We start from the raw sequence: 16,976 nt of genomic DNA on the forward strand, positions 1-16,976 counted from the left end.
GCTCAGCCATACATCATCTTTATAAAAGCTGAGTAATACCACGAGTCATGATTTTGCTTGTAAGTCTTGCCAAAAGTAATAAAGCTTCAGATGTTATCAGTACACTGAGTAGCCATTTTCATTTTTGTTATCACCGCCATGTTAATTGTAGTCATTAGTAGGATAGAAGGTGTGTACATCTAATTCGGTTCAAGCATTAAAAACACTGAGACAGGGTTAGGACAGTATTACTGAAGTACTACATACTTAAAGTGATTCTTTATTTTTCTTTTCAAGAGTCACAAATGGGTATCTTGGGTCGTGACTCCAGAATGCAGGAAAAGCCAGCTATTTATATTTAGCTGCAGCTAACACTCGCTCTCTCTCTCTCTCTCTCTCTCTCTCTCTCTCTCTGTCACTCACACTCACACACACACACACACACACACACACACACACACACACCCCTTCATTCATTTCAGTAATCCACAAACACTTTAATTTGAGCTAAAACGAACTATAAGCCTTCTGATGCAGCACTAGCATGAACACGTTCGCAGTCTGAACTGGACATTCAGACGGCAGCTATAACACGACTGTCATGGGCTTGATTATGTAACAAACAAATGAAATTAAAAAAACAACAACAACAAAAAACCGAATCCTTCAAGAGTTCCTTCCAGGGGAGAGCAGACATCTGTCAGTGGTGTTACTGACGAGTTACTCGGGACAACTGCTCAGGGACAGATGGACGTATTCTAAATGAAGGGAGGATGGTCGACGAGTAAGAAAAGATGAACCTGATTACGATCCTGGAGAGGCTTCAGACATCTCCAGAGGTGGAACTTTGAAAATAGAGCTGACGTTTGATCATGAGAGGGCAAAACTATTCCAAGGGAATGCAAAAGACAGAACGCAAAACACAGAATTCAGTGCCAGGAAACCCTGATTGTTAGGGTGCCCCGTACGCTGCATGTTATTTTTCATTTTTCCTCTCATCACGACAACTTTAACGCATTTGATTCACTGATATCGAAGACCTTGGGCTCTGGTGTCTGTGAGATTATTAAAATGTTCTGATATCTCAAACAATAATTCACTAGTTTTGCACAATATATCAAACAAATCTAGAAGAGCAATGATGCTCGCTGCTACCAACGCACAGCTTTGGATATTTTGTGAATATTGGATAAGCTTATACTGATGTCGACATCACGTGGATTAAAAGCAGGATTACATAATTGTTTTGTTAACAACGAAAGACCCACAAAAACGGTTTGCTTTATTTCTGAGCCCATAGATCATAAATCATATCCTTCAATCACGTATTAGAAGTATCAGGCACCAGACTGACCCTGCTTGTTACCTTGAATTTGATCAATTCCCAATACAGCTGGAACAAATCAGGATCACCGACGCAGGTAGATGGCGCTAAAGCAGCACTGAAGTGACGCAAACCTAGAGAAGGTAGTTGGTACTTCCGAATGGACTCGTCAGAGAACTTCAACATGTACATATACTGCAAAGGCGTTTTCTGACCAAAGCAGGAGGCATGTATTGAAATATGTTCAGTTCTTGGTGGAGTCTAATCTCTCATGTTTATGACTGTACTGTAATGACACGCGCTTTCAGTTTGACCTCCTTCTCTATTCTCCCTCCAATACACACACAATACTACCTGCCTCGCTGGAGCGTCCTCACGAGTACAGAAAGTGACTGTACAAACAACAGACAGCACATTTTCACGTGTATATATATATATATAGAATTTATACAAACATAAATATATTTTAACACACTTGTTAATTATCGTGGACCCAATAAGCAAAGTCAGACATGTGTGTTCATTCAGGAAGGGACATACTAAGGAAAACCGGGGAGCTATGAGGGGGCTTTTTCTTGGCCAGCAAGTCCAGGCTTGGTTGCAGGCCTGTCTGTCCCTACTCAGCGCAAACATGTCAGACATTTCACCACCAGCATGAGTGAGCTCAGCTCCCCCATACCTTTGCTGTAGGTTAAAGAGTGTAAGCCTGAATTGTGCTCAATACATGGGATTCATTAATGCCACTTAATTAGCTTTTAAAAGGCATGAACTTATTCTTACTAAAAAAAGGAACAGTGATGAGAGAAATGAGGGATTTCTGAAATATGTGCAAACTGTAAAACACAGATGTGTGTTTTGAGAGCTGGAAGGCAACGTGTCCAGATTTGACCAAAAAATAATCATGTGGGTTGAGACATCAGTCGGCTCAGGCTGAAGCGCTCAGTTAACAGTCGGTTTTCAGGGTTACACTGTTGAATCTGGACGCGTACAGAACAGGAGACACGTCCTGTTAATTAATCCAGCGCTGCTGGGACAAACAAGTGTCCATTATGCAGACACTGGACCCGGGCTATGCAGCTTTCAACAGAACACCACCGTGACAGAAGACCACAAGCGGGAATACATATGCATTTGAGAACGTCTGCACAGCCCCCTTATGAGAAAGCATGGCTTTGGTTGGAATATACTGAGGACACCCAAAACAAACCCACTTCTCGGCCCAACTGGCAACCACACAAGGGGAGAAACAAGGGAACGTATTTATGAGCATCTGGTTCAGGAAGGTCACAGCACTGATAAAGAATCACAAGCTTTTTCTCCATCGGGCTAATCACTGAATTCTCTTTGTTGAATAAAAAGGTATAATTTTGTAACTTTGCAAATATGAAAGTCTTTGTGTAAAAGCAGCATTGAATTAGTTAGCTGGCGTGTTTTGGTTTTTTTTTTTTTGGGTCTCAGAAGTAAGAAATTAAATCCAGTATGGCTACCAGCCCTCCGAGTCCTGTGCAAACACAGACACACACGCAAACACTGATCCTGATTCTCCTGTGTTGTGACATCAATATTCAATCCGTCTCATGGAGTTCTTTGTCAGGACGGCACGATCATGCTGGTAACATTGACTGATATTGAGCTTGGGGTTTTTGGAAGAAGACACACGGTTTTCATAAGTCCATTAATCTTAAAAGGCGCAACTGTCAGAGAAAATACAGCACCCCTATCCCTGACATAAAAAAGGCTTGTCCAAGGCCTTGATTTCTGGTTTGGCGGAAAACAATATCACACTGCCTCCGAAAGAAGGCCTTGAATGGCCCTTTCCAGACTTTTCCATAATGGATCTGGCATTCTTAAACTTAGAAGCAGAGAATTACACTGTAGATGCCATAAAAAAAAAACATTCACAAAACACAACTGGATTCAAAAAAGGGTCATTGAAGGAAAAATTATCACTACAGGTGTCAAAGTTTAATTGAAGGCCAAGTGAGGTTTTATGTGAGAGACTAACACTGCGAATGAGATTTAGAAAAAGTAAAGTTCAAAGCTAGAAGTTAATCATAAACATTACAGCAGAATTATGAATTGGAAGTACAAGGTTTATGTCAGGATCCACATGTGACCCATTGTTTCTAACTCGCTGGGCTGATATCCAAGCAGGACAAGCATGAATCAGCAGCAGCCCTGGATGGAGTCTCAAGTGCTCCAAAAGGAATTAAGGTTCCTCCTCCTAATTGACAACAGACTCAGCCTTGCAAAGTTCCACCACCAAACAACAAGTAACCATGATAATGCCGAGCAAGGCTCTCTGGCTCTACAGACTGGCTGCAACATCAAGTGCTAATGATAGCACGTTGCAAAAGCTCAGTCACACTGAAATCGAAATTTCATACAAGTTTTCTTCCTTATCCCACCCCCCCCCACCCCCCCCCAGCTGAGCTCAAACAGCCGGTGTCGTAGTTTCAAACCCTTGACAACACAAAAATAAATTCACACATAAATTCGCAACCGTTAAAGCTCTGGAAAATTTGTTTGGACTCAAACTGAAACAGTAAAAATGAATCTAGGGGCGTCACGCTTGCAAAAATGTGTTGCTTTGGTTGGGTTGAGCAAGTGTGTGGGTTACTTTTAGAGCAGGAAAAAAAAAAGGGGAAAGTTACGCAATTTACTGTAGTTTGACATGCATCAGAAGTCTTTTATATTTTCACAAAATCCCTCTCTGCTCAGTAAGCTCTCTCTTTATATTTGGGTGAATATTCTATATCTGTTGAGAGCTTCTTTGTCAGTTTTGGAGCCGTTATGGAAAACGACATTATGGTCCTGGTCCTTATAAATGAAGACAAAAACAAACCATTCTCGAGCAATCAAAAAATTATCAAATGGAAACAAAACATGTTTCAGGCTTCCTGAGTGGCCTCATTTCAATTTGATGAGAAAAGAGGGTCGACTACGTTGAGATTGCAAACTTTGGAGTAACTTTCACGACACCTAGTCAGTAATTTCCTCAGCACGCACAAAAGACGCATGTTTTCCGAGAAGAAAGTATGGTACGTTTGAAAGGACGGCAGCGTCTCTTCAGTCTGTTGTTGATGTACTTCTGGATTAGCCAGAGAGTCCAGATTTTTATTTTTGCAGAATCTGTAACTACGGACTGTGAAACCACAGGAGAGTGCAGCATCGTCATGGGTTCCCTCGACGAGGAGCCAGTGGGACCTCCTCATCGGATTCATTCAAGTTAATGAAACTTACACATTTTGTTCTGTAGGGACTCTTCACAAATGATAGCCACTTTAATTTATTCACCCATCCTTTCCTACTGCTTATCTGTCAAGGGTTGGGGGGTGGAGCCTATCCTAGCTGACATTGGGCGTGAGGCGGGGTTCACCCTTGATGGGTCACCAGTCCCCAAGGCCACCGGGTAAAGTGAGGATCGAACCGGCAACCCTTCAGTCGCTAGACAGCCACTCCACCTCTGAGCCATGCCCCCCCCCCCACTTTAATTTAAACCACTTACAATTCTTCAAGCGTGAATCCATTGGTTAGAGATTCAACAACACAGCAGATGAATGAGGTCACCACAAAGTCTGCGACAACCCCTGTAGTCTCGTTTAGTCACTTGTTGGCAACCGCTGCTTTTAAGCAACTTCAAAATTCACAACAAGTGCGGTATTTCCTGACACGTGTCACCTCACTCAACTTAAAAAACATCTCTGAACCACTGACTTTATTTCAGGTATTTACGACCCCCCCCAAAAAAACAAAAAACAACGGACTGACTTTGTGTCGAGGGAACCGCACATTTCTGACTTCTGGGTTTGAGGGCTCATTCCTGCACCATCGCTTCCCCTGAACAACCACGAGCACGATTCAAAGAAACCCCTCCTCGGTGCACGATGACGAATGTTTGTTTACGGTAAGGAAGAGCGCTTAGAGGTCAACATGATTACAGCACCGAACGAAGTTTGAGAGCAACTGATCTCCTGGGGAAAGACACTTTTAGAAATCAGAAAAATCACGTTTATTTATTTACAAGATGATCAATTAGTAATCATCTTGTAAATACCAGGACTGAGGTCTGCACTCAGATTTGAATTAGGGCTTATTTTCCTCATTTCTTTATCACAGCAACAGAGAGAAAAACTTTATTCTTAGTATTTTCCTGATATGTTTCCACCTTAAATCAAAACCAGACTGGTCCCCAACACACAACAAAGTTGTTATGGATTCCCAAGGAGAGCCAACGGTATAAATTGAAACAAACTGAAAACAGCCATCCAGATGGAGCAGTTTTTGTTGAATGGCATACTTATGTAACGGGTAAGTAACAGAGAGATGCCTTGTTAAAACATTTTAATGGCATTAACGTGAAATCATCTTTGAGATGTGGTCACAGTATGTTCTGTTAAGGTCATTTTCTTCATGCAACTACATATAAAAACAAACAAATACTCTGAAAATTAGATTCAGTCTGCCACAAAATTCAGCGCAGGTTTGATTATTTGCCCTTTACTTTTTTCTCCCAAAAGCGCGTATATTCCAGATCTACCCTCCTGTAACAATTAGACATATAAGCTCGGGACACGAAGACACATGAGACGTGTTTATTGAAGGTCACAGGCAATTACCCAGCCTGGTAAAAGCTGGCATGTCTCACATGGCACCGCTGCACGCCCTCATTAGGCGTGTTCGACAGCCCAGAGTGGGTCTTGTGGCTATAAAAGAACTGAGCACGCTGTCTCCCAAGCCTCAATTTAGCAGAACCTCACCAGCAGGCGCACAAAGAAACTTCACATCACCACCTCTAGATCAGATAGCAGGCCTTCAGAGGAGGGGGCTGCGCCACTGAGGAATCGGTGCGTGGATCTTTACAGGCTGGGCTTGGTTGCTTCTTAACAGGATGAACATTGATTCCCAGCATCAAGGGTGAATTCACCATTAAACTGAACGGGGCACGTTAAGGTTTAATATATTTAGTTTAACACGGCTGCTGTAAATGTTCGGGTGTTAAATGTGTTGGCAGCAGAGAAAACATGAAGGGACGGCAGCAGCTTCCATGTTAAGATTTCACCCCCTCTACAGCTGTAAGGGTGTTGTCATGGCGATACCAAGAGCAACGGGATTTCACCCTTTGTTTTAAAAAGGTACAACCTCGTGTTGCCCATGAAGTGAGATCTCTCACACACGCACACACACAAACAAAAGGCTCTTTTACAAAATGTAGACCATGAACAAATACTCAAACCTACAAATACACTTTCAACTTCAGACGGTGTTGCACAGTGTGACGCCTCAGGGCTGCACACCATTTGCCCTAATTGAAGCTTTGTGCATCACAGCTGCAATGTTTTCTCACTCCAAGGTTAGGTTCACAAGCACGCCTGTTTGCATTGGTATCATTGAGAGGGCCCCCACTGACATAATTAATCCCCATTAGCCAAGCCAATTAGCCAGTTTCCCCTTCAACTCAACCCAAAAAAGTACATTTCCAGTCACAAAAAAGAAAAAAAGAATCCACATTTGAAAGGGTGTTGGTAAGTGAAGACATTGACAATATCTGTCTCTATAGACCTATCATTATAAATCTATAGATATTTCTATAGCTATAGATATCTATAAATATAGATATATATATATATATCTACATATAGATAAAAATAAGTATATATAAAAATATATACATCCATATCTATCTATTTATATATATATTTATATATATATATATATATACATACACACACATATATATCTATAGATATCTATGTATAGCCACAATATCATGTTTTATGTTTATATAAATATGACAAAGTGTATTTGTATCTGAGAGACACACACACACACACACACACACACACACACCAAGATTAATAGAACTTGCAATTGGTCTAAAAACAAAAGCCCTCTGGAGGAAGTGAGTGAATCCTTTGAGGACACTTAAAACCAACATCAATATTTACTGATGGGGGGGGGGGGGTCTGCGTGTGTGTGTGTGTGTGTGTGTGGGGGGGGTGTCGTTGCACCTTGCGGGCGTCAGGTGCTGATCGGATGACTTTACTCGTGTCTGATCTAAAGGGCCCTTCTATTTAAGCATCGTTCGATTTCTTATACGCGCAACTGAACACACAATCAAAAAATAAAAAAGTTTAAAAAAAGAGGAATCAAATCCCATTTAAGGGAGAGGGAAAAAGTAGTTCAGCGTAACACAGGAGCACTGGTGAGGAGCGAGGGCTCAAACGAGACCTGCTGGCCTCTGGCACCTTTCTGCGACATGGTGAAGAACTGTGGCCGGCTCGTGAGCGCAGGATTATCACTTTTAAATTGAAGTATTCCAGGAGGCTCATGAGGCGCACTGTTCTGCGCCACAAATACCGACACTCAAATCAACCCTGGTGTCTTTGTGATGATCTGCGCCTGAACCGGAGAAATCTGTCACAAATATGAGTCGCCCAGGTGGCGACTCCAACAATTTAATTATCTAATTACACTTGTAATCAAACCAGGATGTCCACTTCATCGGTGTGATACAAAAACTTAATCGTTTCTACTCCCAGAAATTTGACCCCAGGTTTTTGTAGTCCTCATTATGACCACGTCAGTCCAGATGAAACTACAGATCAGGCTAAACAGGGAAAGAAAAAAAAGAAATATATATATATATATATATATATATATATATATATATATATATATATATATATATAGTGCAGTCATGAAAACGACAATTTTAAAAAGGAGAATATTTAGTGTTTTTTGTTTTCGCTTTATGTATTTATGTGGGTAGATTTTATGAACACACTCTGAATCCCTTGCGATTGAGGGGGAGCCGTTCAAAGGTGCTTTTGTTTTGTCACACATGAAAAAATTCAAAAAGACGTTTGCAAAGCAGAATTCATAACCGCCCCAACGACAGCAGAGTCTGCCTGGAGATTCTTTTTATGGGCCCTTTTCCTTCACCATTGAATGCGTTATTTTATACCTGCACACCTTCGTGCGTTTATCATATAAAAAGGCACAGAAAAAAAAGAAAAGAATTTTCACCAAAAAAAAAAAAAAATCAAAAAAATCCGGTGGATAGAAACCAGACCTTCGACTTGGGTCACAATTTGTATTCAACCTGCAAAGCCGCGCACTTTTGTTTTTTGTTTTTTTGTGGATATCATTGAAACCACCTGAGGTTTAGAAATAAAAACCCACAACAGGTTTCACCATTAATCCATCAATAATCCATCAATCGCTCAAAATTCACCAACCGAAATTAGAAAAAAAATAAGAATAATAAAAAACAAAAGAAAAAAACGAAGGAAAACCCCCTCGAAGCAAATACAATTTTTTTGGGTGTTTATCTTTATACCCAAATGAGCAGGATTCCAGGCCAACATATTCGACACGTAACAGATTGATGTGAAATGATTCGTATGAATTGTTTTGGTAAAAACAAAAAAAAAACAACAAAAAAAACCCGACAACTCATACGATGGTACTCAATTTACTATATAAATCAACACGGACAGAAAAATAATAAAACATAGATGTGCAAAATATCCTTTTGATACTCCGAAAAAATTAATTTGCTGAGACAAATATGAGGACAATAAAGAATGAATCAGGATCTGTTTCCAGGGCCACGATGAAGCAGGATAAATGGTATTTTTTTGTGAGATTAAAACGTGCAACCAGCGGGGGAGCCGACGAGAATCTGAACATCAACCCACGACACTCTGAAGACCTGCAAACCCTGCAGTTCCTCTGTTGTCCAGACGAGGGGAGTCCTGCCGGCCGCGCGAGGAGGACTACAGAGCGGGACCTCGAGACCGGAGGAGAGCCTGAGACTGGAAACTACTGAGCAGGAATTTAACCACAATCGTTAAAGAAATGTAATTAATCCATAACAGCAGCGGTAGGAGAGAGAGAGACAGAGAGAGAGAGAGAGAGAGAGAGAGAGAGAGAGAGAGAGAGAGAGAGAGAGCAGCCTGCAGGGATTATGCAAGTGATATAATCCCACCGAGGAAGGATTATTTAAAGAATAAAGTCACCAAAATCTCGGTTGATCTTGTCCAGCAGCATCCAGACTTCGCTCCTCTGACCCACCCTGATGTTTTCCATGTGTCCTGCTCCCAGATGTGGACCCTGATTTGGCCGGGATGAGGTGGAGGTGCATGGAAGGAGGGGTTGGAGGGGGTGGGGGTATGGGGGATGAGTACACTGCACCTTGTTACCATTGGGTCGACTGTTAAGATTTTTACGGGTAACGTTTTGCGAGCACATAAACGATCGCTTCTAAACTCGCAGAGGAAAGCTGGGGAACACGCTGAGATCACGCAGGTCTGAGGAATCCGGGGATCCGCCAGTCTGGCAGCGCCGCGACCTCCAGACGTATCGATTACACGAGACCCGTCCAGCGTTTGATGCTCCAACTCTGGCTAATAAAGCCCTCAGACTCCCGGAGAGCGAGTCCACCTTTGCGCTGATGCTCCCGTGATCACGTGATCACGGTGTCCACGTCTGACAAAAATCACACACGCTCACTAATTATTAGGACAATTAATCACATGTAGACGTTTATGAAGGAAAATCACTATTAAAATAAATCAGTGGCTACAAATATTGACTTTATATAAAATAGTAGTCTCATCCAGGTGGATACTTCTACTAGTATTGGTATTACTTTCGTGCAAAAACGAGCTCATGTAGTTCTCATTAATATATTAATACTGCAGGAGTTTGAAAATCATTGCATCGCACAAGTGAACAAGCCACGAGTTCATTCATATTTCAGGTGAATCAAAAATACGAGTTCATAAAATGATCCAACCTGCAAAGGAAAAACAAGATGGATTTTTAACTTGGTTGATTAATGCAGCTTATTATTCATACAGGGTTTTTCTTTAAACTCATGAATCAAATCGATCTTGCTACCTGTCAGATTTGGACACTAAATACACCTCGCAGATATTTGGACCCTGGAAGAGTTGGAACTTTATTTTAGAGCCGCAAAACCCCTTGAGGTTTAGCCTCCGCTGTCACCTCCGCGCGTAAATGTGTAAGCCCTTACCCGGAGGCTGCATGCTGGATGAAACGCTTCCCCTTCTGCCACTTCCCCTATGCAAAATATTCAGGAGGCTGCACGGCTGCAACCGGATGGGGTTTGTATTGGCTGACAGCTTTTCCAGCTCAGGACGACCAATGAAACCAAAGCAGAGGCTCGGCGTATATCAGCCAAGATTGACGTGGAGGACGCGTCAAATTAATTCCAGCAAAGTCCGGACTCCCCGGGATAACTTCAATTTGCTTTTATCGGATGAAGATCACTTTGTTGCCATTGTACCTTGCAGTCACTGGCCGCTTCCAGCGAGACGGGGGTTACTGCCGCGGTCGGGAGGAGGTTTCAAGAGCTCGACTTTTCCCCCTCTTCTGGCGCTGCTTCCTCCAGTTTCCCCCCTTCACTCTCTGCCTTCGCTCGGACCTTTTGAGCCTGTTGAGGGGGCACCTATATTTCCCAGCATCCCGAAACATATAAGCAAATGGGTAAGCTTGAGTTAGCATCTGCATGCTTCAGTGGCAGGGAGCTTACGGGAGCGTATCCAGACTCACCACGCCTGCGTAAAGACAGAAGTCAGCATTTGCTTCTTCTTTCTTTTTTTCCCCCTCCAAGTTCAGTAAAAGTGCAATTGAGGGAATCAAGCCTTAGTCCAGTTTGTTTCAAGAATCTTTTTTCCAGATTGGCATCGTTGCGTGTTTAAATGTTTTAATTCAGCAGCACCAACAATTATTCTATGAAAACGCGTTTTCTTGGATGACCTCTCGAGCGTGGCTCTCCCGTGTCAATTCGCCATTTTAACGCTTTTTTTTTTTAAAAAAGGGGGTTTTGTTTTGTTTTGAACAACAACAACAAATAAAGAGCTGGAGGTGGAGGTTAAACGCAACCAAAGGGTTTACACACTTGTTAAGTTAGAAAATAGAGGTTACCAAGCAGAGCTGATCAGCCTCTGGCAGGCACATGATATACAACTTTATAACCTCAATTTGTGGTTCAAATTACAGGAGCTGGCACGGATCAAACGAACGCAGACGTTTGATGTGGTTTTGTCTTTGGATAACAAAAAAAACCCAACATATTATCGTTGTTCTTGTTTTTTAAATATTTGTGACATTCGATTAGTTTGACGACGCGCCAGGGGAAATGATCATTTCTATTATTGTCTGTCAGACAAAGCAGTGCCGGTGTGTGACGCGTGTGTGTGTGTGTGTGTGTGTGTGTGTGTGTGTGTGTGTGTGTGTTCTCCCGCAGAGCAAACCTATGGAGAGGTCAACCAGTTAGGCGGCGTGTTCGTCAACGGCAGACCCCTGCCCAACGCCATACGCTTGAGAATAGTGGAGCTCGCTCAGCTCGGGATCCGACCCTGCGACATTAGCCGACAGCTGCGAGTCTCTCACGGCTGCGTGAGCAAGATTCTGGCGAGGTACAACGAGACGGGCTCCATCTTACCCGGTGCCATTGGAGGAAGCAAACCACGCGTCACGACGCCTAACGTGGTGAAAAATATCAGGGAATACAAACAAAACGACCCCGGGATCTTTGCGTGGGAGATCCGTGACAGGCTTTTGGCGGATGGAGTTTGTGACAAGTACAATGTCCCGTCGGTGAGCTCCATTAGCAGGATTTTACGCAACAAGATTGGAAATCTGTCCCAGCCAAACCAGTATGAGAGCAGCAAGCAAGCCTCGGCGCAGGCCGGCCTCTCTTACAACCACATTTACCCCTATTCCTACTCCAACACCATGTCGCCCACTGGCACGAAAATGGGCACCCCTCCTGGAGTACCGGTGACGGCTGGACATATGAGCATATCCAGGGCCTGGCCGTCTGCACACACCGTCAGCAACATCCTGGGTATACGAGCCTTCATGGATCCCGCAGGTGAGGAGAGCACCACCGGGTAGGACACGGGAGCTCAGGCCCCTTTAGCATTGCTGCTAGGAGAGCGTGTGTAGCTCCGGCTGATTCATGGCCTCATCACTCTGCCCAACCTGTTCCTGCAGGCCCTTCATTTAGCCAGTCAGCCAGGGAGCAGTCAGGCCACTCGCGGGGCCTTTTCATGGGATGACGCGTGTGCAAACACCTTGCTCACCTGCTCGATCCCCCTTAATCCCCCCAGGAGTCACGACACACATTTGTTTCCCTCCCTCCACAGTCCTCCAGCCAGTGTTTCCATTCACTTTGTAATCCCTCGGTGCATTTTTTTCATGCATTATAGCCAACATTCATTTTTCTTAAAACATCTGATTATTTATTATGACAAATCTATTTGCTAGATGTATTTTTCCAGAATAATCCTAACTTCGAGTAGGCTCCAGGTGATTATAACATATACTCTTTACGTGTGTTTTTGATGGTTTTTCTTATTTCTGAGGAATGAATCCCTCCCTCAAATAATAGGAACTGCTGTACTCCTTAAAAATTAATATATCTATGTATAAATTATATTTATCATTCAATTATGATATTATTTAATATGGCATGAAAAGGGTATGTTTAGCAAACCAACTACTGACTGCAGAATGTTACAGCTGTGCTGTTTTTCATTATATTTGTGTGTATCAGCTGGACTGACGCTTTTAGAATATGGACATAATAAATCCTGATTTGCTGCTTCGCCCTGCTAATGCTTGCTGGGTTTTTCTGACTGGTGTTACTGCTTCTACATCAGCCATCGCTGGGACCGAGGGATACCCAACAAAAATGGAGGAGTGGAGTAGCGTGAACAGAGCAGCTTTCCCTGCTGCTCACACGGTCAACGGGATTGACAAGTCGGCCATTGACGCGGATATCAAATATGGGCAGGTGAATATGCGCTTGTATACGAATGATTCATGAAATATCAACATATCTACACAGGTTCTACAGTTTGTTGTGTGCTGCTGCATCAGCACCGCGGGAAACAACCCAAACACGGAGTGTAAAAATGAAACAGGCCTTTTAATAAATTGTGGTCTCGCGAGGGAGGCCTGGCCTGTGACAGAGTCGTGAAAGTCAGGTTTCCATCTCTGGAACCCTCGAAGAAAAAAAAAACCACACAGACTATTTCTAATTAAAAACAAACAAATAAAAAAAAATCACCCCTGAAGGATTTATTACTGCTGGTTACATGTTTGCGTCTGTTCCTGGACTGAAATGACAGGCATGAGGGAAGCAGTTGAGCGTATATTTATATATAAACTCAAATTATGCTTCATTCTGATGGATTAAATCGTAATGGGATTAATCCTCAACGTGCTTCCTCCTCAATATACTGAAGTGATTCAGAGGAGGAGCTGCTGCGGGCCTTGCGGGACAGTCAGATGCTGCGCGTCTGGGGAGTTTTTGGAACTCACGTTGTCCCGCGTTTTATTCTCGTTTTCCCCGCAGCCCTCCTCGACACTGTCCAGCTACGTCTCAGCGTGCGCCTACTCCCCCACCAACCAGTACGGTGGGGTGTACAGCGGGCCAGCAGGCGGCTACGTGGCCCCGGGCCACCACCACTGGCAGCCGCAGAGCCCGGCCCTGTCCCACCCAGGCAGCGGGATGAGCATGCATGCAGGGGAGATCCACTCGCCCATCGCCTTCAAGCACCAGGCCAGAGAAGGTACGTACCAACAGTAAACGTCACTTCTTTGATCCTGGACTCGGCGGTTTATTTAACGCGAGGCTTTGTCCTGTACCGACCCACGGGAGACAATCTCCCGTGGCTGCCCGCATCCTACAGCAGGCCTAATTACATGCCGTTACTAAATACCGGTCAGGCCTTCAAGCTGCTGTACTCTTTGACAAGAAAAAAAAATCTGCACAAGAAGAAGAAGAAGAAGAAGAAGAAGAAGAAGAATGGTGGACAATCACCGCTCTGAAGGAATAATTCACCTTTGCTGCATTGACACAAATCTCACAAGGTGCTGCATTCACAGGCCCTCTGAAACTCTCTCTGTGTTTGTGTGCGTGTGTGCGTGTGTGTGTGTGTGTGTGTGTTGCTCAGGAGAAAGGAAACCGCCCAGTCCGCTGAGCAAGCAGCAGCAGCAGCAGCAGCAGCAGCAGCAACACGAAGACTTGAACAGTGTGCATGGACTCAGTCTTCCTACCTCGTCATCATAACCGGGACTTATTATTTACCGTTTAATTGAACCCATTTCAACAACTCCAACCGTAAGTCTGAACGGCTCACCCCCCCACCCCCCCCCCACCCCCTCACACGCATTAAATACAGCGTTATCAGTGGTTATGGCCTTATGAATGTACGCTTGCATGGATGTATCGGTGTTTCCCCTCCATTGGTTGATCGTTTTCATTTTTAAAAAAAAACTTTCTCAATTGAAATATTCTACCATCACCATCAACACCCTCTTTTGTTGTTGTTGTCCTCTCCTATCTGTTACCATAAAAGAACCGTCTTGTGACTCCACGATGTGAACAAAGAGAAAAAAATGTCTAAATGTTAAATATTTGCCAAAGCTTTAATTACAGTATATATTTTTATAATTTCATTGTAAATATTCAAAAAATAAAGGCTATCTTAAATGCCACACGGTGTTGTAGTTCATATCATTTCTGCAGGAATGCATAAAAAAGTAATAAGTGGATTATTTGGTAAATGGGAGATAAACTGTAGTTTTCCAGGCACGTTTAGAGAAATTGTTGCTTGAAAGATGAAGATTCAGCTCTGTTTTTTATATTAGTTTTAATTCTGGCTGAGGCTAATGACCAAGTGGCATGTTTAATTTGAGTTTAATTAGTTATATGGCGGCTATTTCCAGGCCACGTTTGGCCAAGCGCGGGTGCGCGGGTGCGCGTCCGGAGCTCCAGCAGCGCGGCTCACTGCAGTGAGAGCTGCTCTCTTTACTCGAGTGTAACCTGCTGGGCGCCTCTGCTGATGCTATCTGGTGTGTAATTGATACCTGCCGTGATGGAAATCAGTGGTTTGATCAGTTAGTGGGGTGGGTGTGTGTGTGTGTGTGTGTGTGTGTGTGTGTGTGTGTGTGTAGCCTTCAGTAGAGCAGATGACAGTCTAAATCCACCCACATCAGGCCTCGGGAATATGTTTTCCAGTATATAAATTACGAGCATTTTTCTATAAAGGCCTGTAGGCGCTCTCCCTCTCTCTCCCCCCCTCTCTCTCTGCCCCCCCCCCCCCTCCTAAACTGTTTATTCCTGTGGCTTGTTTGCTCCCTGGACTCAAAGCCTTCTCACATCTTTCCTTAATAGACTGCCTCGACATTTATGTGAGCCTGTTGTCTGAGCTCGTTTAGCTCGTTTCTGTAATGGGCCTATTTTTGGTGACCAGGTCTTATTTAGTCTCTTAATGATGCTTTTTCCAGTAATAATGGTAAACTGCTTCATAATGAAGTTTTTTTTTATATATTGGTAAGGTGTTATATTATTGTTATTAGAGGTTGTTTTTCTTAATCAGTTTAGGGAAAAAAAGGTCCCCCTGTGACGTGTCACACTGACGTCTTGTCCAGAACGATATTGCACTACAAGCTAAAATGAACAAATTAACCTCAGGATTTAAATCTCTGGAAAACAGGTTGGAGTTCATTTGACAAAATTAAGTTCATAGTTAATTTAGAAGGTGGAAATATATTTATTACTTTAGCTGCTATCAACAATATGTTAACTGATTTTCTTTCTTTTTTCTATTTAACTTATTAGTCAATGGAGGTTGTTTGTTTTTTTTTAGACCTTACTGCAAACAAAAATACCATGATATATTTATGCTTCAAAAAATAAAAATAAAATAAAACAATTTTTTTTTTTTTTTTTTTACATATTTATCTATTTTTGTTGAAACTCAGGCGGCTCTCACTTGAATCAAGTTAACTGGATCAGATCCTGCAAAAACCTGATTGTGAATGGACAGAGGAGTGTGTGGAGCACAGTTGCCGTGGTGATGAGTTCAGGTTAATTTGGTCATAGAAGATGTGCAGCATCATCACCCTCAGAGAGAACCCAATCAGGGAGTTTAATGGTGGCGTTTTTATGCCACTGAAAATGATCGAAGGCTCATTATTTAACAGGACATAATACAAATGCTGCTTTATTGACATGTCGTGCTCCTGGATTTTTTTTTTTTTTTTTTAATTAAGTACGTATCCCTTAAACACATGGCTTTGGAGTTTGCATGCGTGGGCCGATGGAGATAAACAGTATTTTGGGTTTCCACTGAAATGAGGCAGAATTCACCTTGATTGATTGCATCTGTTTTCACGGTAATTAACCTGATCACTTGAATCTGGTTGAAGGTTTTTAAATCACTAAGCTGACTGAAGAATACGTGAGGTGTTCAAGTGACCGAGTCTCGATGTGATATTGACAAGCAGTCCTCGGACGAGCCCTGCTCCGAGTGTAATATTTCTACTTCGGCTGAATACTACTTCCGTTCCTTCTAAATCGAGAGCAAGTTTATTTGAAGAATATGCAAATGTCGTTCACGACTTCTTTGACTGACGTGGATTTATTTGGAAAAGCTTCATAATCATCTTGATGGTGGCAACACCAAGAAACAGAGGAGTAGAAAGGAAATAAACCCGCTTTTAAAACTTTATAAATCAAATACATTTCTCTGTAAGAAATAGAAACGTATATTCTTGCTCATCTCAGCTTTTAAAGCCCAAATATTCTGCACATTTAAAAAGGAAAGACATGTTAATATAATCT

General features: G+C 42.8%; 2 protein-coding genes across 3 annotated transcripts in view; one reads left to right on the forward strand and one right to left on the reverse strand.

The window, feature by feature from the left end:
- Nucleotides 1-16,976, reverse strand: part of nkx2.2a (NK2 homeobox 2a) — a 69,193-nt gene that overhangs the window by 27,654 nt on the left and 24,563 nt on the right. The window lies entirely within an intron of this gene.
- Nucleotides 10,505-15,060, forward strand: pax1a (paired box 1a). Its single transcript, XM_086183035.1, has 5 exons — nt 10,505-10,819; nt 11,583-12,212; nt 13,003-13,136; nt 13,701-13,917; nt 14,302-15,060. The coding sequence occupies exons 1-5, from the start codon at nt 10,816-10,818 to the stop codon at nt 14,415-14,417; spliced, it is 1,101 nt and encodes a 366-aa protein (XP_086039161.1). The 5' UTR covers nt 10,505-10,815; the 3' UTR covers nt 14,418-15,060.

Source organism: Aulostomus chinensis, chromosome 17 (genome assembly GCF_037954235.1).
Source record: "Aulostomus chinensis isolate RoL2024-O1b breed Wild chromosome 17, RoL_Achi_v1.0, whole genome shotgun sequence".
In the NCBI taxonomy this organism is placed as follows: Eukaryota; Metazoa; Chordata; class Actinopteri; order Syngnathiformes; family Aulostomidae; genus Aulostomus; species Aulostomus chinensis.